Genomic DNA, 25,736 nt, shown 5'->3' on the forward strand with positions numbered 1-25,736 from the left:
GGCAGGGAGGGAACAGGCTGTTCCCAGCGTCCCAGGGCAGTTCCTGGGGAGGGAAAGGGAGAGCAGGATCCCACGGGAGCGGCAGCATGGCCAGGCAGCAGTTTCCCAGTGATGCGCAGGGCATCCGCAGCGCTCAGGAGGCTGCTTTGCAGAGCAGGAGAGGGCTTTCGATGGGTGCCCAGGTCCGCCCATCCCTCAGCAGCTTTGCGAAGCGATGTGAGCCCTGCAGATAGCACCCATCTCACCCACCGTCTCCCCAAGCACTCGAGCTGGTCCAGCACAGGCATCTCCAACTGAACGTGGTGTCTTTGTGTTCAGCATGCTGGCCTGGAGCAGCCCCAAGCAATGGGGACAAGCTGGGGGGGGACCCCTTCACCCCCATTTTGAGGGGCTGTATGTTTAAACCCGTTGGTGGGGAGAAGCTGCAATAAGCCTGAAGTACTGGGGGGGTCCTGTAGGTGCGGGGAGCAGCAGAAAGCCCTGCGATGGCCGGACCCCGCTGCGCTGCCATGGAGGGTGGGGAGCTGGAGCGCAGCAGCAGTGGTTGTGGTGGTTTCCGTGTGAGGAATGACGAAACGTCACAGGGCTCTTCCGCTGGGAAAGACGGGCCGGGGCATTGCGACACAGGGCTGCACAATCGCTGCTCGCATGGCGTGTCCCTGTGCTGGGAGGATGCGGCGCGCCGTGGGGGCCAGTGGCTTGTTGTGGAGCTTGTCGCCAAGGGGCCTTGTGGGTGTCAGATGTTTGCCTGGGATCAGGCATGGAAAATGCATGGGTTTGCCAGGAAAAAGTCCACAGGTGGCTGGTTGAAGCTGAAAGCCCCCTTTCCCACCCAGGCTGTGAGCCAGAGGCGCCAGTGCTGCGCTTCCCCTTGACTTGCCCCTGTGCAGGTACCTCCTGCAGATCTCCCGCAGGGCAAGGGGCAGCAGGGAGCCAGGCACAGAGTCCCAGAGGGTCCCACACCAGCTGGGTGCAATGGGGTGACTGCGACTGCCCAGTGCATGCCAGTGTCTGCTGGGGTGACCAGAGCTGAGCCTTGCCCTGGGCCAGAGCTGGAACTGTCTTGCGTCCTTCATTAGGAAAAGAAATACCGCTGCAGCTGCACTGGCATCTAGTGCCGGGTTAGATTAATTCCAGGGGTTTTATTGCCTCTGGCTGTCCCAGATCTTTGTTTCTTGTTTCACGTTGTTAAAAGAGAGGGTTAGAGGGATCCCAGGGGGGCTTTTTTCTCTCCGGCCAAGCTGTTTTTGGTACACAGTATTATTGCCCATCTGCGGTGCCTCATTGTTAATCCAGAATAGTGGAAGTGGAGATGGCCTGCGGTCAAGTGGGCGAGGAGGCACGAGCTGCGGGCAAATCACTGCATCTCTAGGTGCAAGTTCAACAGGAGGAGGGTGAAAACCTGGCCCCGCGGCAGCCGGTGCTGAAACTCCCACTGAGTTTTATAAGCTGAGGATATTAAGCAGGGAGTCTCTCCCGGAGTCGGTTCCCTGCTGAGGTAGCAGAAACAGGTCTGAGCCGGTGACTTGTATTTCACCTTACAACTGCTCCCACGTGTGAATTGTTTTTCTTGCTGCGTTTCTGCCTCCTCCTTCCAGGGCGAGGATCTCCAGGGCAGGTTTTACAGGCAAAGCCTGGAGGTGCCATGGGATGGATGTCACGTGCTAATGAGGGAGGATCGGTTAAGGGGGTCAGGAAGAGACTCTAAAGCGGATGAACGCAGAGAACGCGAGCACGAGGAGAACACAACGCCACAGGTGATGGGGAAAGGCAAGTGCTGTGGTCTCCCTGACTTTGAGCACTGCTACTGCTCCCCTGCTCTGCTTCTGTGCAGTGAAAGGCAGCAGGGACCCCAGGGCTGTCCCCAGGAAGACCATGAGAAAGGGCTGGGTGGATTGCAGCTTGTCCTGGTCCCTCTTACTGATGGGCAGAGCCGTGGCGTGAGCAGAGAGGAAGATGAGATGTGATTTTACCTGTCTGCAGCAATCACTTGGTTACAAGTCCTGGTAGAGCCTGGAAAATGCCAGTTTAGTTGCAGAGGGGTAGGCAAGAGAATAAGCTCAACTCTGCTTCTGGTCTCAGTGCATGCATAGAGGAAAGTGAACTGATAGCTCAATAATGCTTCTGGGACCCACTGGTGCCGTGCAAGATGTAGCCACCCACTTGTGTGCAGGCAATGGAGGGGTTAAACCTTCTCCTGGCCATAGCTCCAGCTGGAAAATGCTAGCCAGTGTGCCGAGTCCACCCACCTTGATCTGCGGTGTGCGCGCTGGTGATGCAGCACCTGTGCAGCATCCCATCCCAGCACCCATACAGCATCGCACCATGGCCACACTGCACGGCATGGTGAGGCCACCCGCCAGGGCAGGCTCCAGGGGCCAGGGCATCCCCCTGGGAAGGGTTAATCGAAGAGGAGCGGTGCCGATGCCAGGCTGGGTGTCCAGGTTCTCCCTTGGCGGAGGTCAGTGGTGGTTCATGGGAAAGGAAAAATTGGCAGCTGGGCCGGATGTCCCTGCATTTCCCCTCTTCCTGCAGCCGCCTGAACGACGTTCCTTATTTAGCTTTCCTGACGGACAGGAGGAATCTGATGGCGGAAACTGTCACTGCCTGATAACAGCTCAGGGACCCCTTTATGATGGGCGGCACGGCAGGGAACAGGGCAGCGTTCCTCCTCACTGGAGGGGAGAAGCCGGGTAGCTGGGGCTGCCCTTTGCTCCGGGATTTTGGGGGTGTCTGTGGGTAGGGAGGGAAGGGCACTCACAGCCCTTCCCTCTGGGCTGGTTTGTGTACGGACCCCCTCAGTGCTATTTAAAAGACTCTCAAGGCCAGGAAGTGATGGTGAATATATGTCACGTTGGCACTTCTTCTTTTTGGTGAGGCATCTGAGCCGGTGAAAGGGAAGGCATGGAGCAAAGCCACCCTGATGATGTCTGAGACCAGGTGAGGCTTTCTTTCCATTCACTGACAGTGAGGATGTGAAGGGCAGCCAAGGCTGGGTTGCTTCAGCGGGAACTGGGAATGATGACCAGCGCCAGGAGTACATCGGTACTGGGGCTGGCTCCCATACAGCAGTGCTCTGACCAAGTAGATAAACACTGCAAAGAAGATGTTACTGCATGTTTTATTGTCCCCAGCTTTCTCTCCACAGAAGCTGGCATCTTGTTAGCGTCTGAGCCATTCTCTGCTATGTGCCCATGGTGACCAGCCTCAAAAACCACAAAAGGTCCTGAAATACAGCCTGTATTTCAATGTATCCATTGATTTTTATCTTGCATGTGTAGAGGCCACCAGGCTGCTCCCATACCAAGAGCATTGTTTCCATGGCAATTAATGTATTTAAAAAGGGCAGAATGTACAGCAAGACTGTACTTTTTAAAGAGCAAGCCCTGAGCAAGGCAGCTCTTGCTGCTGGACTGGACCTTGGACTCTCAGCCCATGCAATGCACAGGTTGGCATCGCTTGGGATGCAGGGCATGATGGCACAGGGCTCACACAGACCTGTGAGGCTACAGCCTGGAACCCTGAGGACACCAGCCCTCTGCTGCTCAGAGAGTGGTGTGTCCCCTGGGAGCTGGATGCTCCAAGGTCTGTGTCTGACCATTCCAGTTTTAGCTGAGCATCTTCCTCCAAGACCTCAAATCTCAGCAGGAACTCACAGGAGCAGTTTCTGTGCTCTCTGAGCAATCCATTATATGAGACCAGGTCACCTACCTGAGCATCCGTGAGTTGCGGGATTGAGGTTTAGGTCCTCAGACTATGCTGGTACCTCAGGACTAAATGCTTCTCATTTCAGCCAAGTTCAAATTCCTTTTGTTTGCTTTCCATCATCAAGCAGCAGAGGAGATCCACGTGGAGGGAATTGCTGTATCAGTCCATTTGTGGTTATTTATTGCTCTGTCGGTGCCACAGGTGTGCGCGAGGCTGGTAGACACGGGAAGGAAGCAGGGACTCCTGCCTCCTGCCCCGAGCCCCAGTGCACGTTTCAGATGTGCTGGGGATGAGGTGGGTACCCACAGGGGATAACAGGGCTTTGCATCCTCCTGGCTATTCTGGGGCAGAGAAAGCAGCAAGATTCATACTGCCAGTTGTTTGAAATTGTATTTATTTCTTATGGCATCACTTCCTAGCATGATGCATAGTTGCCATTGCAGCGAGATGAGTTAACTTCCTGATATACCTTCCTGGGCAGGAGTCATCTCACCCAGTCCCATCACATAAAACTTCAGTGTACAGCCTAAGGCGCTTGCTCTACAGTCAGTGCGAGGGAGAAAAGCTCTTTTAGAGGCACCCCATCCCATCCTTAAAGAAGTGCTGAAGGAATTGCTTTGGGGAAGTGATGGCTGAGACTGCTCCCAGCCTGTATGGTGTCCCCACATCTGTGTGCCCGCAGGACCAGCACTGTGCCTCTGCCAGGTTGCATTTCGCCCCATGATCCATCCTCTTCCTCGCTGACTGCCCTGGCTCTCTCCACCGCAGCTTGCGGCTCTGCAAGGGGACAGGCATGGACTGGTGGAGGGTAAAATGAAAGAGCAGCATCAACCAAAACAACCAACGGCCCCAGCCTCTGGAGACGTGGCCAGGAGGAGGCTGGGAGGTAGCGGGATCATGTGGAGTGAGCAGTAGACAAAGGAAGGAAGTTTTTATTACTGGGCCAAATCCTGAAGTCCTTCAGTTGTATTTAGGCCAATGCTTCAATGACTGCAGTGGAGACTGGACTGAGTAAAGAGAGAAGAAAGGGCTTCAGGATCTGGCCCCTGGGTAATTGTGTCACACGGGAAGCTAATAAGGAATTTGCGAGCTCACGATGGCTTTGCTGAGCAGCCAGGGCTAGCAGTGCCCATGGCAGCCAGGCTCCTGCCTGGTCACTGTCCCCTGCCTCTCCGGGGACATGAAGCACCCATCCTCTGGTGGGTTCACATTTCAGCCACTGGCAGGGCCTCGTGGGGGCCGGCAGATCCTATGGAGCCAAATGGGGTGGTGGCTCTACAGGGTTGTGATGGTCTGTCTGCACATTCAAGAGGCCCAGGGAGCGTGTTTGCATGCTGAGATTTGGAGCACTTGGGCTCTTCATGCAGCAGGGAAGTCTGTTAAAGGTCTACTGGTTTCATGGGTTCTCCCCTAAAAGAAACCACAGAAAGCTGTGTAGCAGAGCCTGGAAAACCCTCCATCCATTTCCCTGCATGTGGAAGGTTCTGTGTTTGCTAGCAGAAGCGTGTGTGTGTCCGCACAGACACACTCACCTGTGCTGACAGTGAGGTTCAGCTCCGGGCTTGGCTCTCCGTTGTGACTTGTTTTCCCCATTTCTGAGATACTGGCATCTGCTGAGATGGATGTTAGATATGGTGACCTAAAGGAATAAATACTGACAGAAGTGGGGGTCAAGTCAGCAGTTTCCGTGGATGACAGTAAATCTTGATATTTCCTGAGGCAAGAAGGTTGGGCACGAATTGTGGTTTACACTCAGATTTGGAGCTGCCAGCTCAGAGCGATGGCAGCAGCAAAACTGCATCCAGGAGAGGTGACGGCATCCAGCACCCACAGAAATCCATCACTGATGTGTTGGGTTATCCTAGCCTGAGCAGGGTCCCCAGTGAGGTGTAATCTGGTCTAAGTGGCCATCATCCCCTCACCCCGCTGCAGTGCTCGGCCCTTGGGAAGCAAAGGGCAGAAGTTTAATGGGGTGTCCCAAAAGCGTGGTGGATGGCTGCAACGTGGGATGTTCCCGTGGGAGATGCGTTCACTCTGAGAAAATCCCGGTGCTGCTGGGCCGGCAGCGCACGGTCCTTGTGCTGGGGTGAAGCATGGCGAAAGCAACCACCTTGCCTGCAAATGGGGCTACCTAGCGATGCCTTTGTAAAGCAATTCAACTGATGTAGTGTGCATCTGGGCCTGATGACTCCCCATTTGGTTTGTTGGCTGTTGCCAAGCTATCAGACGTGGCAGGTCCTGGGCTGCTGTCTCTGAGTGCTGGTGCTGGGGTGGGATCTTCATCTCCCTTCTGTGCCATGACATCTCAGTGTGCAGGTGAAAGGGAGCCACAGCATCCCCCATACCGCCCTGTTCTGGGCAAACAGGCTCAGACACAATACATGTCCTATTGGGTGACAGCATCCACCACGTTTGCTTGCTCACATGCTACAAGGACTAATGGAGTCAACCAGAAGGCAGGGGTGGTAGCTTGCTGTCCCCAGTTTGCAAGCATGAGGATGGGGAAACCTCCTGTGTCGTAGGGAGGCAGGAACTTTTCCAATGACATCAGTCCCACCAGAACTGCACCCAGCCCAAGGTGGGATGCTGCGGCCGTGGTGCCTGCATTGCCCAGCGTTGCCCCTCCACAGTGCTTGGTATTTCACAATATTTATGGCTGTTCCTCACCCTTGGCTGCTTAGACAAATAAAGCCTAATGCATCCTGAGGCACTTAATCCCTGGCTCGCCAGCCTCCCAGCAATAACAAGGCCTGGGTGGCATTTCAAAGAATGCTCTGGGGAAGAGGGGGAGAGCTGGGGTCTATTTTTTATATGGCAGTGGAAATACAAGCCTGCATTCATTGAAGATAAGCAGCGTTGGCCGGGCCGAGCTCCCGCTCCGAGGTTATAGTGGTGATGGAAGGCAGGAGACTCCGCACAGCGCTGGCCCCACAGTAACCTTTGCCAGAAGAAAAACACTTCTTAATACAATAGTAGATGTAAAAAAAGAAGAAAAATAAACAGGGCCCCATGTGAACTTAGGAAACCTGTGCTGGCGCGAGGAGAGATGCGCTGCTGAAATGGCCCGAAGAGCACCTGGAAAGCCTCTGGCACCCAGACCCACGCTGCTGGGAATAGGAAAGGGCCCGCGTGCGTCCTCAGCCCCTCGGTCCAGTGTGATGCCAAAACAGCCCTGCTGCCAAACAGCTTCTCCTGCCTTTGTGGGCCAAGCCAGTGCCTTCCCTTCGTTCACGCCTTGGCTTTCCCAAGGAAGGCCATCCCCAGCCTCACCGCACGGCTCTGAGCGCACAGGACCTTGCGGTGACCAAATAGGGACAGCCAAGGAAGTGGCGTGTTGTCTCTTTAGCACCATTTCCCTGCTAGTGCTTGTGCTCCTTTGGTGGAAGTCATTAGCATGTGTAAACGCTTCCTTCCCATTGCGTCCGCTTGCGTGCTCTCCCCACTGAGCTGCGTGGCAAGGGAAGCACCTTTGAACGGGAAAACAACAGTGGGGCTCTGAGCGATAGCAAGAGTCACGGGGAGCCTATGGAACTTGGTAACCCTCTTGTAAACTATTTTTACAAGGCAGCGTAATGTGTTTTAGCTAAACTGGCCCCCAAATAGCACCAGAGTCCAACGCTGCCATTTAGGCTGGGTGTTTCATCGTAGGAACTGTGCCGCGATAGTGTGACATTTCCAACTCAGCCTTTCTTGGAAGGGAATTAAATGAGTTTCAGAGCTGTGCGAGGGGTGTTATGTGGAGGTGGAGAGAGAAATCTGTGCAGATGTTAAACAGCCAGCTAATCTCAAGTGACGCGAATGCCCTGATACACTTTGGCTCTCGGAGATGATGATTATCATCTCCTGCTGCAGCGGGTCCTGGCTTGTGGTCACAGCTCTGTGCCAAGAGAAACGGAGAGCGTGTGCATTGAACTTGCCATCACTGCCCTGGACAGCCCTGTGGGGCTGGCTTTCCTCACAGTGCCCCAGGTCTCTCCATCTTCAAGTCTTTCTGCCCATTAGGAAGCAGATAGCATCACTGACCTGGGGGTGAGGAGCGACCAGCAAAGCCCTATGTGAGAGGAGAGTCCTCCCCTCTCGAGGACCCTGTGAAGAGCAGAGTAAGATTTGTATTAACTCATTAGGGGAGGCTCTGGGTTTGGCCGGCTCTGGCTGCTTTCAAGCATGGCACGGAGCCGAGCTGTGCAGTGTTTTCCAGGAGCACTGCAATTTCTTACCTCCTGCGTTGCTGTAGGTGCATTTACCCCAGGGAACTGCACCTCCTGTCCTGCCTGCGCGGGTGCCAGGAGGGCTCTCAGATCCGCAGCGAGCGCTCGGAGCTCGCCCAGCAGCCCTCTCTGCTTGAGCACGTCTGACCTCGTACCTGAGGCTTCCTTCCTCTGCCGCTACCTCTGATGACTAATTCTGCTTTGAAGAGCGTGTGCCTGTGATCTTCCTGCCTCTCCTCGTGCCCACCCCGACGGAGGCAGCAGAAGGGGTCGTGCAGATGCGCACGTGCGGGCGTGCATGCGGGAGGCTGTGCCGGGGAAGGGGGGGCTCGTGCTCTCCTGCTCCCCGTGCTCGTGCCTGTGACCACTCTTCCCTTCGCTTTTTTATTGTTATTATTATTTTTAGATTATACTCGATGCCTGAAAACCCCGCTTTGATAATCAGGAAGTTTAAATTCTTCCTGCACTTTGCCTGTACTTCCTATTTTTCGGATCCATCCACATCTGATGTAGCTTTTTCATGTTGAATTGGCTCAGGGATAAATCCATTTTCTTTGTTCCTTCTTATCTGCCATTAGAAGAAATCAGGATTCCTCCTTTCTTGCTTGAGTACCTTCTTTTTTCCAAGCCAAAGCAGCCCAGTTCCAGCTGCCCTACCCTCTGTGGCTCAGGCGGGGATGGAGGTGCAAAGAAGCCGCATGAGGAGCTTGCAGGAAGCCTGGAGCAGACGGGGGATTGAATCCAGGTTTTCCAAGGCCAAGATAATCATCTAATTGTAAAACTGTTGTTCCCCACTTACCCTGTTCATCAGCTTCCCTGGCACTCGGCAGCAGGAGATCAACTTGAGGACGGGCTGTGCTGCAGGGAGCAGGCACTGCCAGCTCCAGGGCAGCTGTTTGGTTTGAGGGCTCTGAGTTGATTTCAATTCACAGCCAAGTAGCAAACATCTGGATGCAAACTCCAGGGACACGAAGATGGAGGAGCAGGTCTTTTCTGCTTGGCGTGGTGCCTCCCGATCCAGCTGTGTGGCTTGCAGACCCCTGTAAAGGCCCAGCATGGCCAAGCTGGCTGCAGCAGGAGGCAGGCAGGGTCTGCAGGTCTGCTCATGATGGGTACAACTGCCCTGAGCGGGGTACAGGGGTTCCCTCAGTGTTCTGCTCAGCCTGTCCGTAAGCCAGCAGTCTTGGGAAGAGCTAAACTTCAAAGGCCAGCCATTAAGCCCACACACATCAAGGTAAAAACAATCCTGAGACTTGCTTTTTTCTTTCCAAGCGCTGCTGCCCTTTTCTCTCTGTGCTCAGTGCCCACCCTCGGGCTCTGTCTGACTTCACAGTCAGCTGCTGCTGCTTCATCTCCCAGTGAGAGCTGGATGCCGAAGCTTCGCTTAGCTTGAACTCCATCTTCCCCCAGTGCACATCGGTGGCTTGCTTTGACAGGAATTCTGCCTGAGCTCACAGTGGAGATGTAGTTACTGATGTCTGAAGTGAGGGTCTCCTCTCCGCTGCTTCCCAGGCTTTTCCCTTCTTCTGCCCAAGTACTAGAGCTGGTCCTGAACCTGCACGAGCAGACGGAGCTCCAGGAAAGGGGATGATGCCCTGGCATTAGCAGGGGAATCCTGCCGTATGCACCCACTCTGCTTTGGTAGTGGGCAGTTTAGAGGCTCCTAGACCTGGGTGTCTCACGTGGGGCAGTGTATGTAGGAGCTGGTGGTGACTTGTCCTCTGGGAGCACATTCCTCTCTTTGTGAATCTCTCTGTGGGCCTCCCACAGTGGCAAAATCCACAGTTTAGCTGAGTTGCATGAGAAGGTGCTTTGTCATCTGCCTTGTAACTTCATCAGGCACAGCTGAGAAGCAGTTGATGGTCATTTTCTTTAGTTGTTTTCCCTTTGTCACTGTATAGGCTTATCCTTTCTTTTCAGTGGCCAAAGATGTCTCTTCAGTGCCCCATGGGTTTGTACCACTGCTGCCAGAGGTATTTCAGCCCAAATACCCCCTGGAGTTACACCTGGGTGTAAGACACGGGGTAGAATTCAACTTTGAACCCTGCAGTGGTCGGGCAACCCTTGAGCAGTCCCAAACACTTTAACTGGAGGTAGCAGGAGTACAAACCGCCCGTCCAAAGACCTCAGTGCCCACGGCGGGGACGTTCCCAGCCCATCCTGGCCATCCATTTTGCTGGCAGTGCCTGTCCTCCAGGTAACAGATATGGCCCAACACTCATTTCACACAGGCTGCGGACCGTCCATCGCCTCCCTTCAGGTTAGAGACATAATGAAGGGTGTTAATTTCTGTTACCAGTCCCCTAAAGCCATCCGATCCCTCTGCTCTTTCTACGCCGCGTTAATCACGTCCTGCGGGGGCAGCGAATGTGAGCAGGGCGAGATTTTCAAAGAAGTAAATTAAAACAAGAGGAGAAGTGACCGGACAGCGCTGAACATGTGGGAGGACAATTTTAATGGAGTTTTGTGAGGTTTGGCCATGCGGTTAATAGGGGCCACTGGAAGAGGGGTGGCTGTGTATGCTGAGCAGGGCGGCTCATCTTGGGCTCCTGGCAGTGGCACAGGGGGAGCTGCCACTGGCATTTTGGCAGGTCTGAGGATTTCTGCCCCTTGAGGAGCGAATCCTGCGGACAGAATAGGTCCTGTTCCTGCCTGAAGGCACCGGGCTCCCGCTCCCCTCCCCGCGCATCCCGCTGAGCCGGAGCTGCCCTCCGAAATGTCAGGGAGAGGAAGCAATCCTTGGCTTGTTAGTTTCTACAAGGAAATAAAACGCACAGATGGCTCGAGCATCCTCTATCTCAAAGGCAGGAAAAGGATTCTCCGGGCAGGAGCAGGCAGCCAACAAACCCGGAGCGATTCAGGGAATGGGGGACCGAACAAAGCGGTGTCTGGCCAGCAGCAGAAAGGGTGGGCCGAGGGGAAGCGAGCTCTCTGATGTGCGGGAGCATCCCTCAGCCGGGCAGAGCAGCAAACAGCCGGCTCCCCTGGGGCCCGGGGCGGCTGCTGACAGCAGAGATCCTGGAGGAGGTCTGCAGGGTGGCCCCGGCTGACCCGCTGCCCCAGGCCGGACATGCGGCTACCTGACAGAGGCTAACTTTGGCTCAGGACGTAGCCTCTTGGGGAGGATGGAGTAGGGAGTGGGCGCGGGGGGGTGTCAGGGAGAGGAAAGACGGCAGGAGACAGAAATGCAAACACGGGCTGACAGCATGGGGCAGGGGGAGGGGAGGAGGAAAAAGCAGGGTAAACCTGGCAGGATGGAGCAGGAAACCAGGCTGGAGTGAGGCAGGGCGATGGTGAGATAGTGCTTCCTGCGGGGGGAGAAAGGCAGACAGATAAACACTCCCAGACAGCGCTCCTTGACCCCTCTTTAGGATGCTTTGGGATGACGGCACCACGGTGGCTGTGCCCATGCAGAGTCCCTAAAGCAGGTGGCAGCACGGTCGGGCATCAGGTAGAGCTGTGCTCTGCTGCCTCAGGGCAGCTGGCTTGTGGTACACCCGGCTTTCAATCCCTGCCTAGAGGCACCAAAGGACGGGGACTGAAGGATGCAAGGGCAACTTTGCTCCTCATGAAAGTGTATTCTGCTTGCAAGTTCTCCTTCTGCCTGCTGATGAGACCGCCAGCCTGGAAAGTCCAAGAGCTCCTCCCTCCATACACCAACTTACCCAGAGATGTCCTGGGGCAAATTAATGTCTTGTTATGCCTTTGGTGCTGGACAGGAGGGATCAGGCACCCAATAATGGTGATCACCTCTGCGTTTGTGAGAGTTGGTTGGGTTCTTGTAATTATTAGTGCCTTGTAGGCCTTGAATAATGCCAGCTTGTTCTGGTTGAAGCAAAGGAACACCTGATGATTTGGGAATATCCTCAAAACACAGTGAGGACACAGATCCACCACACTTTTGATTTGTGCAACTGGGGGCTTGGAGGGCCATAGATTAAAATCTCTGGACAAGAGGAGTGTTGCCTCACCATTAGCATCGCCCACCCTGAGAAGGGGAAAGGCGTTGCTCTGGGTCTGAATGAGCTCTTTGTGCCTGGGGGTCAGTTGTGCAGCTGGGACAGTGATCAGTGATGCTGCTGTAGCACGACACAGGGTGCAGAGGGTCTGACGCTGCACAGAGGAGCACAGCCCCTGTGTTTAACCCCTTCTGGGACAGGTCTGAAGTGATGGTCAATCCTGAGCTGCAGAAAATGAGCATCTTTCATGAATGCCATAACAGAAGGGACCCGCTTCCTTTGCCCTTGTGTGAATGCATCATTTTGGGAGGATTTCCAGCTTTCTACCATTATAGGGTTTGATTTATTCATTGGTTACACCTCAGCTGGTTTCCATCTTGCCCACAGGGCCCTTTACCACGCCACCTCTCTCTTTTCCCCCAGCCTCACAGTGAGTGTGGGTGTCTCCTGGCCAAAACCTGCTCCATTGGAGTGAATTCCCACCATGGTTTGGAACTCACCCTGCCCGCTGTGAGGCTGGAGAGAAAACACCTGGTATTTCACCCCCACGTTTGCTGGAGCCTGCCATTCATTTCTCAGCCTCGTGTGATATCTCACCTCTCTGCAAAACAAGCCTTCCTCCGTGCTGGCAAGCACCGGGAGGAGGAAGAGGAGGAGCTGACAGCCCTACGTCCAAATTCCCCCCGCTGCCCTGCCAGCTGCCTGCTCCTCGCATGACGTGACTCTCGTGCTTTGTCACTCCAGCCCACAGCTGGATGCTTGCCCCGTGCATGAGAAGGAGTCACTCCATGAGGGAACTTCACAGCCCTGTAGGTGGGAAGTTGGCCCGGCTCTGCCTGCAGCATGTGGACTTCCATGTGTCTGTGGGCAGCTGCAGGTCCTCCAGCACCAGGGCACTCGGTTACACCAGCACAGGGCAGGTGGGGAAGAGAGAGCTGGAGCAGACGGGGAAGCTGGCTGGGGTTAGTTCCTGCAGGGCAATGATGCACGTGCGGTTCTGCCAGCAAATGCTGCTAATTCAGACAGTCCAAGGATTGGAGAAGCCTGCAAAGCTGCAGGAGAGGTCTGCAGAAAGGGCAGAGCAAAGTTTCTCCTCCCTGTCCCCCAGTACCAGCTATTGCTGCTGTTCTGCATCAGAAAGGGTCACTCAGTCCCCATTTCATCAACTGACAGTGAGGTACCAGAATTTTATTGCTGGCTGTCCAGGAGCAGTCTGTGCTCACGTAGTAGCTATGGTGCGTGATTGCAGGTCTAAGTGCATGCCTTGTCCTGCTTGCAAGGGAAGGACCCCACCGCTGGCTTTGCAGCCTTCAGGGGCAGCCAAAGGTTTGGGCTGGGGATAAAACTCAAGTGGAGCAGGAGATACATTGCAAGATGGGCCACAATGGGCTACAAGGTAGTGCTGGGCCCTGAGCAATCCCAGGGCGTTCGGAGTGCTGTTGAGCTCTGGTCAGGGACGGGTCAGAGGAGCTGCCTGAATCCAGTGAGTCAGAAGAGGCTCATCCGTGGGCTTTGCATTGCACACTGGGGACGTGGGTAAATTCAGGGGCTCCATCCTTGATCCTCACTCTGGGGATTCAATTACCTACCAAAAACCTGCCAGAAATCCCTTTTGTAGAAAGTGTCCTGGAATTTCAGGTTCCTGCCTTGCTTTGTCAGGATGCTCACTGACTGGGAATTTTGCCTGGATGCCCCAAAGTAGAGATGGGGTAGCAGAGTCAGGAACGCTTTGTTATAGGAAAAGACACCTTTTTTCCCTTCCAGCCTGTCTTTTGCCCCAGTACAGCACCGGGGCAGCCGGGCTGGCTTGGGCTGTGCATGCGAGGTGCAGGGAGGCAAGCGGGAGCCCACAGCCTCGGCGGTACCTGCAGTGGCAGGAGCGTGAGCCGTGCCGGTTAGCTGGGGACACGCGGCCGCTGTGGCCGGAGCGATCCAGCCCAGCGCCGGGGAAGGAAGTCAGCGAGAAGGACAGAGTGTGAACAAAACCCTGTCCGGAAAGGCGCCCGTTAATCAGTCAGCGGGGCCGACTCAGCAGAGAGGGAGGGAAGGGGAAGCGGAGAGGGGCTGAGGTGATGTGCGGGGGCTCGGAGCGAGGATCCGGTGCAGGGCTTCCTGCGGGTGGAAGCAGACGGAGAGTGGGAGCCGTGTTGTGCCATGCGATGCCCGCACCTTCACCCATGCGCAGCCTTCACATGGGTTTCCAAACCTATTGCTCACCGCAGCCCTGCTGCCTCCGACGTAAATGCTTTGCAGTGATTTAGCCATCTGCAGCCATTACAAGGGAAAACAGCCCCAGGCGTGGAGAGGTGAGGTCAGGCACAAGGCTGGAGCCTGCAGGCTGCTGGGTCTCTGCAAGATGCCCCAGGGTGGATAGTGCCTTCTAGGGTGAGCATGGCTTCCCCAGCAGGCAGGGAGAGCCCTGCGATGCAGGACCCAGCCCTGCCGCCGTGCTGCGAGCTGCAGTGATTTCAGGGTGCAGAAAGAGGCAGAGGGGGATGGAGGAAATGGAACCAGCAGATATAAAGAGAAGGCCCTGGGTGCAACCTGGCCCCTTTCAGAGCCGAGCGCCGAGAGATCAAGGCTAGGAAAAGCGCTGGGAAATGCACTTTGAAAATAGACAAGGTGTGAGTGGCTGTGGGATCCTGCTTCCTCTCGCCGCATCCCATCAATCCCCCTCTGTTTATTTTAATATCCCGCTGCCAACTTGCTTGGAAACCATCTTTTAAAAACAAAGCTCGCTGGGGCTGCCGCATGCCTTTTTAATTACACTAATGCTCTCCCTGTGCAAGGGCACGATTTGGTGTGGTGAGAGAGTGGGATCTGCTCGGAGCGCTGAGGAGATAAAGCATCACCAAGGTTGGAGGTGGGGAAGGAGAGACTCGGAGGAGAGGAGGCGCTCCATGCTCTGGAGACATCTCCCTCACACCCTGGGATTTGCTGGAGACACAAACCATCTGTATGTCAGTTAGCAGAGATTTAATGGCCAAACTCAGCACCAAGTTCAGTGCTGGGGAGAGTGAGACACAGGAGAGAGCCATAGCAGGGCACACACTCCCCTGGGGATGGGAAGGACAGGGGCAGCAATGGGGTGGATCCATCTGGCAAGCACAGAGAGGGATGGAGAACCTGGGAGGCAGATAAAGCTGATGGCCTTGAAGATGCTTCTGCAGGCTGGGAATGGCTCTTTGCATCCCTTTGTCTCTTTTGGATGCCATAGGTGCCTGTGGACATCAGCATCCCGAGATGTGTGTGGGGCATCAGGGTGAGCAGCGGGTCCCCAGCATGATCCGGTGCCTGATGCGGGGAGTCCCCGAAGCTCAGGGCAGGCCGGGGGTGGTGAGGAGGCTGGACAGCCACAAGGGCCATCCCATCCCTGCGCCGCGGTGCTTTCGGAGGCAGCAGTGGTTCCTTTTCCTGTTGTACTCGCGGAGGGCCATGGACAGGATGCATCTGCAGGAATCCCACAGCCTCAACCTGCACAGATCGTACTTTTCCTTTCTTCCCCTCCACCCCCTGGCGTTGTTTGCTAACAGGTCACCGTGCAGCACGTGAAGGGAGGCAGGGGGTTATTTCTGCAGCCATCCTGCTCCCTCTGAGCCCAGCGGTGGGGCAGATGCAGCGCACAGCATCACCCGAGAGGCTCCTGTCACCTCGGACCGCTTCTTTAGTGGTTCAGGCAAGGGGGACCACTCTGGTTTCAAGATTCAATTTGGCTCCAGTCACAGCTGGTCCCAGATATTGCTGTACCAGGGGTCTGAGATTCGCTTTCTTCTTGCTGCCCCAGAGCACTGGTGGGATGAGAGGGTCTGTTGTCCCAGCCAGCCCCATGGCAAGCCATACCCTTTGCATTTTGGGCTGAGCACCACAGAGGTGCAGGCATTGCTGCTTGCTGGGGAGATGGACCGGCAGGCTGTGGCCATCTGGAGAGCAGTGTTTGCACTGGGATAAGCATGTCCAGCATTAATAGGAAATGCAGCTTAGCGGTCAGATTCCTTTCCCCCCCCCCCCCTTTTTTTAATAAACCTCGTTACATTTTGAAGGGATTTTACCAAAAATGCGGTCATTTATTTGCACAGCTCCGGGGCACATTTTTGTGTGTGACATTTGACGTCCCCCCCCTTGGGGAAGCGGAGGTTGGAGGCATGAGGCAGGGTTAGGTCCTCCACGGGGGCCGAGCGCCGGTTCCAGAGGCCATGGTGACGCCAGCCCCAGCGTGTGCTGAATGACGACCGATGGCTGCTGTTGTCACTGAGAGAGGGGTGTCCGCAGGACAGGCCATGGGGAGCAGGACCCACACCCAGGCTGAGGCTGACGCCGCCTCACACGGGTGATGGAAGAGGAGGCAGGAGGTGGCAGGGGGGCAGATGGCTGTCACCCCGCCGTTGCCATGGGGGCAGCCGTGGGGACACCAGCTCGGAGCCGCGCGCAGGCGGGAAGGAAGTGGAGAACAATCGGGGAGAACAAGGCCGGCGGCCCTGGGCTGGCGGTGCCGCTCCGCACGTCCCTGCTCCGCCGCAGGGTCCCCCCCTGCAGCCTCTCCTGGTGGCGGTGGACCCGCGCACCTCGGCTTTGCCATGGGCATCTCAGAGAGCGCGTGTCAGAGGGGCTGGTGGCCATTGGTGTCATAGAATCATAGGATAGTTCGGGTTGGAAAGGACCTCAAGATCATCCAGTTCCAACCCCCCTGCCACGGGCAGGGACACCTCACACTAAACCATCCCACCCAAGGCTTCATCCAACCTGGCCTTGAACACTGCCAGGGATGGAGCACTCACACCCCCCCTGGGCATCGTGTGGCTCTGCCATAGAGCTTCCAAGGGCTGCGGTCCTCAGGCCATGGCTTTGGAAGAGAGGTGTCACACAGCGTTCCTGGTGCTGGCGATCTGTCGCATCTCCCTGTCACATCCCTGGTACATGGGTTTGAGTGTTACGGGGGAAGGAGACAGAGACGCACACAACGTGGTTGCAAAAACCTGGTGTTTCTATAGAGAATCGAGTTAGCAACGTATTTTTGCATTCTTTTCTTCCTTAGCATTAACATCTACCTGAGTCACAGCTTCACATTTCGCAACGTTGATGTTTTTTTCTATTTCGGGTTAGTTTGCTTGCTTGTTTTTGCAGTCACTGAGGCTTCTCTTTTGAATTATCTCACATCTCCAGGAGCTGGAGTGCTAAGATAAAGATCACAAAGTAATGACAGTCGGTAACACTGTGCTAATGAAAAACAAGGGGTATGTCTCTGAGGGTAACCGGTACTTCGAGATGTTTTGTCCGTGAGGAGCTCGCTTAGGGTGCATGTCTGGCATGCCGGAGATGCAGGCGTTGGAGAAGTGGGACTCTCCCAGACAAAAGCTGGAAGAACAGTGTGATAATGTTTAACTGCCTGTCCTTGAGCCTGGATAACTTCACCCCTGGAATGCCTATCCAGCTTTGGTGGAGGGAAGGCGGCTGCTGTAATCCCCAAAGGCTTGGTCCTGTACCCGAGGATGCCCAGCAGGAGAAGGGCATTCAGCAGATCACTGCCAGCTTCTGAGAGCATCTCTGTACAAATGTGAGAGTTTTGCATTTGTGGTATCTGGGCACCCTGATTTATCCCTCTAATTACAGAAAACTACATGTGCCTAGAAAAATCTCCTGCCAGACTCCCTCCAGTTAACAGATAAGAACCTTTCAGAGCCCTGTTCCAAATGAGCTCAATCTCAGCCACCTGGTGAGGAATGGCCACTCCTGAATTCCCTGATTTCTGGTCTGCCATTCTTTTTCTGGCCCTCATCTGTGCTAGTCTGCCTGTCTGAGCCCAAGAACTGTCTGGCTCTGGGGCTGTTGTTGAAGAGCTGCTCACTGGAGCCAGAGAGGCTGCAAATGAACCACTTGTGGCTCAATGAGCCAGCATTAAACTGTCTTTTAGGAGCAGACTCCTATGAGCTGCTTCCTTCAAGAGGCCCATGATGCCAGGCTAGCTGCTGCTCACAGTGGTGGGTCCAGACTAAAAGATGTCTGCATCATCCCCTCCCTCCTTTCTCTCCACAGATCTGGTGAGCAGCTATTCTATGACCCCCCCTACTCTTAGCATCACCGAGGAGGAACACGTCATCAACGCCAAGGATACACTGACCATCACCTGCAGGTAAGGCACAAGCAAGCGTGGCCCTGCCTAGACTGCTCCTACCTGGTGAGTGTTGGAGGACCAGGCAAGGAGAGCCCACCAGGGATGCTCTGCCTGCAGTACACCTGCAGATCAGCACAGCTGACTGGAAACCCTCCACACTCACCAAGTGTGAATTCATCTAATTAATTAATTGCAGAAGAAGCTGAAGATGTCTCAGAGGAGATGGTGATAACCTCTGCTGTGTAGTCTTGCAGGCAGAAGGAAGATACAGAAACATTTGTATGATCTGATAGCTCCCTTGTAAGCTCTTTAGGGAAACTGGCCTTCCTGACTCTCCTTGTCTTTCTCTGATCTTGCTCATTCTCACCTCCTCAGGGGCTGCAGTTCTGGTTTTTAAATCTGGCAGGTTATTTGCAGGCACATTCAGAAATTTCCATGGGAGAAGGCAAGAACGTACTCAGTGGTGGCTGTGAGGGGCTTCCAGCTTTTCTAGGAAGCTGGGATTTCCTGCTCTGCCTTGTACGCATGGGGATGAAGAGAAGTCCTAGTGAGGCCAGGTGAATAACTGTGAGAAGAGCTGGAGCATCTCGGGTTGTTCTGGAGACGTGGCTCTGAGAAGGTGATGTGCCTGAACTGATTCACCCCATGCTGGGACACGTGGCTGTGCATGTTTTCAGCACTACCCCCTATCCTGGAGAACTGACCAAGATCAATTTTCCTGACAAAGCTGGAGTTTCCCTTCAGCAGCTGAAAGCAGATCCATGCTCGGGATCTGAGTGCTAGGGGCCAGTGGGGATATAAATTCAGCGTGGGCCTCAAATGGGTGTTCCTCAGTGTTATATATAACCATGGAGCAATTACTGCAAGCACTTGGCTGGCATTGTGTTCGTGTCTTGTCACAAACATATTTAACTTTTCCTGGAACAGATGGCATTGCTTTTACAGTGTGAATCGGTTCATAGCCAGGGGAGAGGGACAGAGGAAAGGTTGTTGATGGTCATACTGAACGGGTTTCACTCGGTCTGGGAAGATAAGTGGTTGTGGGCTTGTTCATACGGTGACCTGAAGAGTCATGGTGTGTGCTGGGTTGTAGGAAGTGCATGAGTTGAGAACTGTGGTCAGCCATATAGCTGCTGAGGGGCATAAAGGAGAGAGTCTGGGGACCCCAGTGCTCTGCTGTGGCAGCATCCACAGGTGGCGTTGGAACTGACACGCTCTGCTAAAACCTTGGAACAGGGGAGATTCAGTGAGATTATTCTGAATGAGCTCATAATCAGACCAGACCCTTTCTCAGCAGTGGCCCAGGGAGGGACACAGAAAGTGGTTTCAAGGCCATGTTGCTTGCAGATTGAGCCAAAGCTAAAGGACATCCTGAAGCTAAGAGTTGTGGTTAAAGACAGTATCTTCTGCACTGACGCAAGAACATATCTGCTTAGCACCATGAAAAGTGGAAAGCCTTTCTTTGCAGGCAACCCTCCTGGACTGTGGACAAGGCTGCCCTTACCTTGTGCACTTTTTAGGTATCAATCAATAAGAAGGAAAATCACATGAAGTGGAAAACCAACATCTTATTTCCAGTGCAGGCTGTCCATGGCCTGCATCGTGCGAGCTGCAGAGTCAGGTGGGAACAAGCTCCTCTGTGTTTCCTGCTGCAGTGACAAGGCTCATCCTTCAGGCTCACAGTGCAGTGGCATGGACACAGCTGAGATAAGGAAGATCCCTACCCCTGGCTCCAAGTGCAGTGCAGGACTAAAGTGGCCAGCCAGAGAGCAGCAGGGCCACCTGCAAATAGTACTAAAACCCATGAACTCTCTGCTCATGTTGGCCCTGGCTGCCCCTCACTCCTGCATCCTGCTGTCCCAGCCGTGCTCCTTTCAGGCTGTGCAGTGTCCTTCACATCATCTACAGGTCTCAGCATCTTCTGTATGGCTCAGAGTTCCCCTTCTCCCTCTGAGCTCTCAAGCCTCTGTTTGTCTGTTGCCTTGAGGAGAGGACTTTGCCTGCAGGACACTATTACTTCACTTGAATGAAAAGTAAATCTTTCCTGGTCCCTGGATCTCTGATTACACCCAGCTGCTTCTCCAACCTCTTCCCTGGACCAGGGCCCACCCTGGGAAGACCTGGCTTGTGTTAATGGGAGCTGAAGGCAAAAACATGCAGACCACCAAGAGAACAGGCAAAGGAGAGGGTGGTGGGGCAGGGTAGGGCAGAAACAAATATGAAATCAAATCCAGGATCCAGGGATTTCCTGCTGAGCATCATGCTGGAGGTGCCTTCAGTTTGACCCTGGTCTTCCCTTGAGAGCAATGTCCTCTGGCTGCTCTTCAAGCTGCCCTGGGGCCAGGAGTACGAGCCTGCTTGAAGCAGTGCTGCAGCAGAAAGCTGAGCTCAAAACCCACCATGTGAGACTCCCTGGAGACCTTTCAAGCTTTACCCACTGAGCGTGAGAGCCCCACAGCCAACTGCACCTCAGGCTCCCTTGCAGCAGCCGGGATCTCACACACCCGCAGCTCTGCAGCCCACCGAGCATCATCAGTGCCCAGAGTCCGTGCCAGGCCGTGGGATAAGCCATGCTTCTGGAGCTGGGCATGCTCAGCAGAGACACAAAGGCACAGCACGCCACAAGGAGCCAGCAGATGCTGAGGCTGTGCTTTTGCAGATGGCATCGCATGCAGGCGTGTTCCCTTGTCACCCAACACAGCGCACTCATGAGAGGCCCACACAGAGCAGGGGACCAGTGCAGGAGCATTCCCCAAAACACAGATCATGCCAGGGCTGGCTGAGAGCCCCAGTGATGTTTTGATCTAAGCATGTGGCAGAGCAGGGCAAAGGGGCTGATGCCCACATGGACAGTGCATCTGTTATTAGCTCCCATCTTGAGAAGGAAGGAGAGAATATTGTGAATCTCTGCATTCATGCCCTCGGCAGCCTGTGCTGGGGAAAAGCAGAGAGCTTGTGCTGTTCCAGCTCATGAATACTGGAGCAGAGCCCACAGGATCCAGCTGCACAACACCAGGAACCTCCAGAGGGATCAACTTGGTCCCGGCTGTGCCATCCCCATCCCGTCCCATCCCACCCCGCAGGTGCTGGGCACCCAGGTGGGGAGGGAGACATGGTATTTACAGAAAGAAGGGCAAGGCTGTCCTTTGCTGCCCAGTGGCTTATTAATAGAGCTGGTTCACAGATGCACAAACCCGACTCTGACAGAGAGGAAGTCTTTGACCCCAGAGCCCTCTTGGCTCCTATGGAGGAAACGGGCGTTGTGGCCGGGCTGAAAGAGCCTGAGGATAAGGCAATGCCCCACTGTGGCTGCTCCGGAGCAGTGTCCAGGGGCACACACCACCTGCTGCTCTTTCCTACATGTGTGTGACTGCTGTGAACATCCTCTGCTGTGCTGAGGGGGGATCTGTCTTATCCCAGGTAAGCCACAAAACCAAGCTTTGCCCGTCATAGCACGCTTGGGAGATTCGAAGGGGATTGAAGGAAAGTGGTGCCAATTGCAACGTCTCCCTTGAAGAGCATGTGTCCTGAAAATATGTAGGAAAACAGCTGTGGAGAAGCCCACAATGCATCTGTTTCCAGCTGGCTTCAGCAGGCTCCATCACCCAGCAGCACATTATCGGAGCTGAAGGAAAACAACTTGGGAATAAATCTCTGAAGGTGACAGGAGGGAGGAAACCATCCAAAACTGCTGCCTGGACCTTCCTTCAAATACAGAGGGTGGATTCAGAAACAAACCCAAGTGAGTCTGGCCTGTCATCCTCCCTGCCTTCTTCTGGTCCTCTTGAGCACACCATTGAGGTTAACTTGGACTCACGCTAACGCCTGCACCTTCTGTGTCCCCACTGGCTCTGGCTGAGCAGCACATGATCAAGGAATGCCTTGGTTTAGAGCTGTCCGCAGGCTGGTCGGCAAGTCTGTTTGTACTGGCCCATCCGTGTTTATACAAATACGTGTCACTCAGTTAGTGCAAGCCTTGATGGTTAATAAAACAAGTGGATCTGATAATGTGTGAAAATCCCAGTGGGTAAACAAACAGAAAGCGGAAACACTGGAGACTTGTACAATTACCCTGCTCCTTGTGGAGAGCCAAAAATGCCTGAGCAACCGCAAAGGGCTTTGGGGCTCCCTTGTGCAGTTGGGGTGTGGAGCGCTCAGCTCTGGGTTGAGAGAGGGGCCAGCCCCATGGGCTGTGCTTGCTGCGCCGGAGCCATGGGCACAGCAGCAATGGGCATGGCAGAGGCCACTGGTTGATCAGGTTTATTAGTATTTTCCCTGTGCATGCATAGGATGGGGAAACTCAAAGTTCAAGAGCTTTATTTTGATTGAAGTGCTTGTGAGACGGCTACTTTGGAGAAGCCTGCCTGTGATTCATGGCCACAGGCCACCAGAGCTGTGCTTCCAGTCCTGCCTCAGGCACTGATGGCATTTTCAGTGAAGGCAGAAGTCTGAGCTGGGTCAGAGGGGCTGTATGCCTGTCCCCAAGGGCACGTCACTGCCTCCAGAGCCTTTGTGCCTGGTGACGTGGGGAGAGTGCAGCACAGCATCTCCAAACTCAGCCGCAGCGAGCAAGACAGCAAGGTCTGCAGGAAGATAAACCAGCTGCTGAAGACAAACACAAAAGGGGCAAGTCTTTCCCCGTGTTTGGACAGGAATCCTGTCCTCTTGCGTATGAGCCGTTTGCCCTCTGATAGGACCTTATCTTACTTCCTTCTTGCTGTCTGCATCCAGCTATCGGTGATGGTCATGGTCTGCCTGCCCTTAGAAGCATCTGCCCACAGAGCTGCCCTGGCAGAGGAGCTGCATGTGCCAACATGCCCATTCCCAGCTTGCGTAATAGACGAACCCACTTTCCCCTGGTAGAGCAAGCGGTGCTGACAAAGGGCCATTCTCATCCCCCAGCTGTCTCTTGCGAGGTCTTCTTTTTCCCCCCTTCTTCTGCACATTCTTAAGTGACTTTCAGATTTACTGGCAAACTTTCAAGTGGAGACTCGGCCTTCCTCTGAAAGGGGCTCTGATTTCACAGAAGGAAACTTCCAGCATGGAATAAAAGCTTGTTTTGTTTGTAGTAAACAAGTGCAGCTATAGCAAGCTATGGTGGCACGTGTGTGCGTACATGTGCATATGCAAGCTTCCCGCTCGGGAGATCCTCAGTTATATATAAATAGACACGTGCACGCTCTGCCTGGGGGTTTCTTACAGTTCCTGGACTTCTCTGTTTGTCCTTGGGCCGCTGGTGAGCAGGGTCTGTGGTTACGGAGAGGTGTCTGCAATGCAGTGTCTCAGCAGACTAGAAAGAAAATGGGAAGGGGTAGCAGGGTGCTGTGCAGAGCAAGGGATCCCCCTCCCAAAGCAGCAGGGAAGGAAGCAGTCATCTGAGCCTCCCTTGTTTTTACCTTGTGGTCTTTTATCCCTGACTCCCTCCTGCTTTTCTCCTTCCCGTTTTCTTTCCAGTCTGCTCTCCTTCCCTCATTCTCCTTCCACTCCATTCATCACAGCATGAGCTCCAGCCAGCAGCTACCCTGAGCCAAGGGAACTCATCACATCCATGTGTTTTCTTAATAGCTCTGGACCCTTTTAATAATGAGAGGGAATAGGGAATAAATGGAGCCTTTCCCTCAGGGCTCTATGTGGCTTCTTGTTCCGGCATCAATACCAGCAGGACAAAGTCATGGGAGGGGGAGTCCTGCTTGTGAGTGGGTTGATACCTTACAGCTTAGCGTGGCCTGGGGAAGGGATGAGCCTCTGCTTCCCCAGCAAGCAGACTAGTGAAGCTGCTTGTGTCTGTTCCTCTCCTTGGGGGATGGCCGTGCCTCAGCCCAAGAGCTGTGTGTGGAGTCACACAGGGCAGTTAAATCCTCACCGCATTCCCCCTGCTCGGTCCAAAGCTAACTCTCCTCTTTGCCCACGTTTAGAGGCCAGCACCCCTTGGAGTGGTCGTGGCCTGGAGGCAAGGTGGACCCTGCGGGGAAGGAGAAGGAGACCGAGTTGGTGGCCTCAGCGGCCCCCAGCAGCAGCCGGGCAATCCGAGAACAAGACTGCGAGGGCACCGGCACGAAGCCGTACTGCAAAGTCCTGGTGCTGACGGAGACCCAGGCGAACGACACGGGTTACTACCGCTGCTACTACAAGTACATTGATGCCAAAATCGAGGGCACCACAGCGGTCAGCACCTACGTGTTTGTGAGAGGTAAGAGCCATCCGTCCATGTGCACCTTCAGCTCAGGGGCAGTCTGTGCACCAGCATCATAGCAGGAAAAGACCACATGCACCCCAGTCTCCCAGGGCAGAGCATGGCTGCTGCAGGCTCAGGGATGGGGTCAGTGGGTGGTGGTTCCTTGCACTTTGAGGGAGTCAATATCCGTCCATGGCAGCAGCGCCTGGGATTCAATTACATCCCGGCCGGGGGGCATCACTCCAGCCAGGCTGGAATGCGGGAATTTAAGGAGTGAAATCCAGGCCTCAGGGATGCTTCACTGCTAAAAAAAGCACCAGCGTTAGCTTCTGGGCAGCTGGGGCTCTCTGCGATGCTGGTGGCTAGGGATGATAATGTTCCACGAAGCTGAGACAGAGGCAGAGGAGCAGTGGTACAAACATGCCACATGCAGCCTTCTCCTGTCCCAAGCTCTATGGCCCTGGAGCCACTCCACAGTGGCAGATTTGGATGCTCCTCTCCACCCAGTACAGGGACTGCTTGCACAGGCAGCGTTATGGGAGGTGTTTTGGAGGAGAAGGGCTGTCCACCAGGCTTGGAGCTGGAACCTCAGCTCAGCAAGTGGCTGAGGGGCCAATACTCAGCTTCTCAATGACCCAGGGTCTCCTCCTCTGCTGTCTCCCCTGCTGCTCGCAGCATGCTCCAGTAAGATAAATGAGGGCTGTCCCCTGGAAACAGTTGGCTGAGCTATTTCTCTTTCCGCCCCCATTTATTAGTTGGTGCAGTTGTCATGAGCCAGGCAGGTCATGACATACAAGATGCATTTTTGAGGAGTCCCAGGGCAAAGCCAGATTTGCCTCTGCAACTATGCAGAGAAAAATGCAGGGGCAAATGAGAAAAGCTGGGCAGCTGCTGGAGAGGAATGGAGATCTGTTTGGGCAATTGCATCCTCTTTCTGTGGGCTCTGCTGCTCATCCTAAAACAGGGCAGAGCTTCCCTGGATCCCAGACTGGTTGTGGGGAGATGTCTGTGAGCTGGACAGGGGTGTTCAGGCACTCTAGTGTATCAGGATGGAGGGAGAAGGCTTCTTAACACACACTTAAAATAAGTACAACCCAACAAGCTTACATGCAGGGAGTGCTTTTGCAGGAGCCTGATTTAATTTGTGATCCAGCAAATGCCACTTTGCCCCCTTGTCCACCTTCTCACCTCCAGCCTCATGTGCAGCTCAGTAATGGCTCTCCTGTTTACCAGAGAGCAGCAAGTATGCACGTGCAGTGTAGCTTAGGGGCAATAAATCCCACACTGCTGGGGCCCATGGGACTCACAGTGCCTGTGGACAGCCTGTGTGCAACAGATCCAGCCGACACCTCGCAGCGTTGCTGTGCACATGGCTACACTCATTACAGTCAGGCTCTGCCCTGTTAGGGCTATCAAGCATCCAGGAAACCTCAGAATCTGCCTTTCCAGACAGGACAAGCTTTCAGGCAGGAGAAGGGACATGTCAGGAAAACCCAGGCATACAGTGACCACAGCCATCGCAGAACACCCAGATAAAGCCCTGCCTGTTCCTGCTGAACTGGGCTGCAATGTGAAAC

At 54.6% G+C, this 25,736-nt stretch overlaps 1 protein-coding gene across 3 annotated transcripts in view; it reads left to right on the forward strand.

Annotated features, from left to right (window-relative positions):
* Positions 1-25,736, forward strand: part of FLT4 (fms related receptor tyrosine kinase 4) — a 55,330-nt gene that overhangs the window by 2,823 nt on the left and 26,771 nt on the right. For all 3 annotated transcript variants that reach the window (XM_065690408.1, XM_065690409.1, XM_065690410.1), the window contains exons 2-3: positions 17,906-18,002; positions 23,900-24,174. In XM_065690408.1, coding sequence (XP_065546480.1) covers positions 17,906-18,002; positions 23,900-24,174 — 372 coding nt within the window. The remainder of the gene's footprint in view (positions 1-17,905; positions 18,003-23,899; positions 24,175-25,736) is intronic.

Source organism: Lathamus discolor, chromosome 10, assembly GCF_037157495.1.
Source record: "Lathamus discolor isolate bLatDis1 chromosome 10, bLatDis1.hap1, whole genome shotgun sequence".
Taxonomy (NCBI): domain Eukaryota; kingdom Metazoa; phylum Chordata; class Aves; order Psittaciformes; family Psittacidae; genus Lathamus; species Lathamus discolor.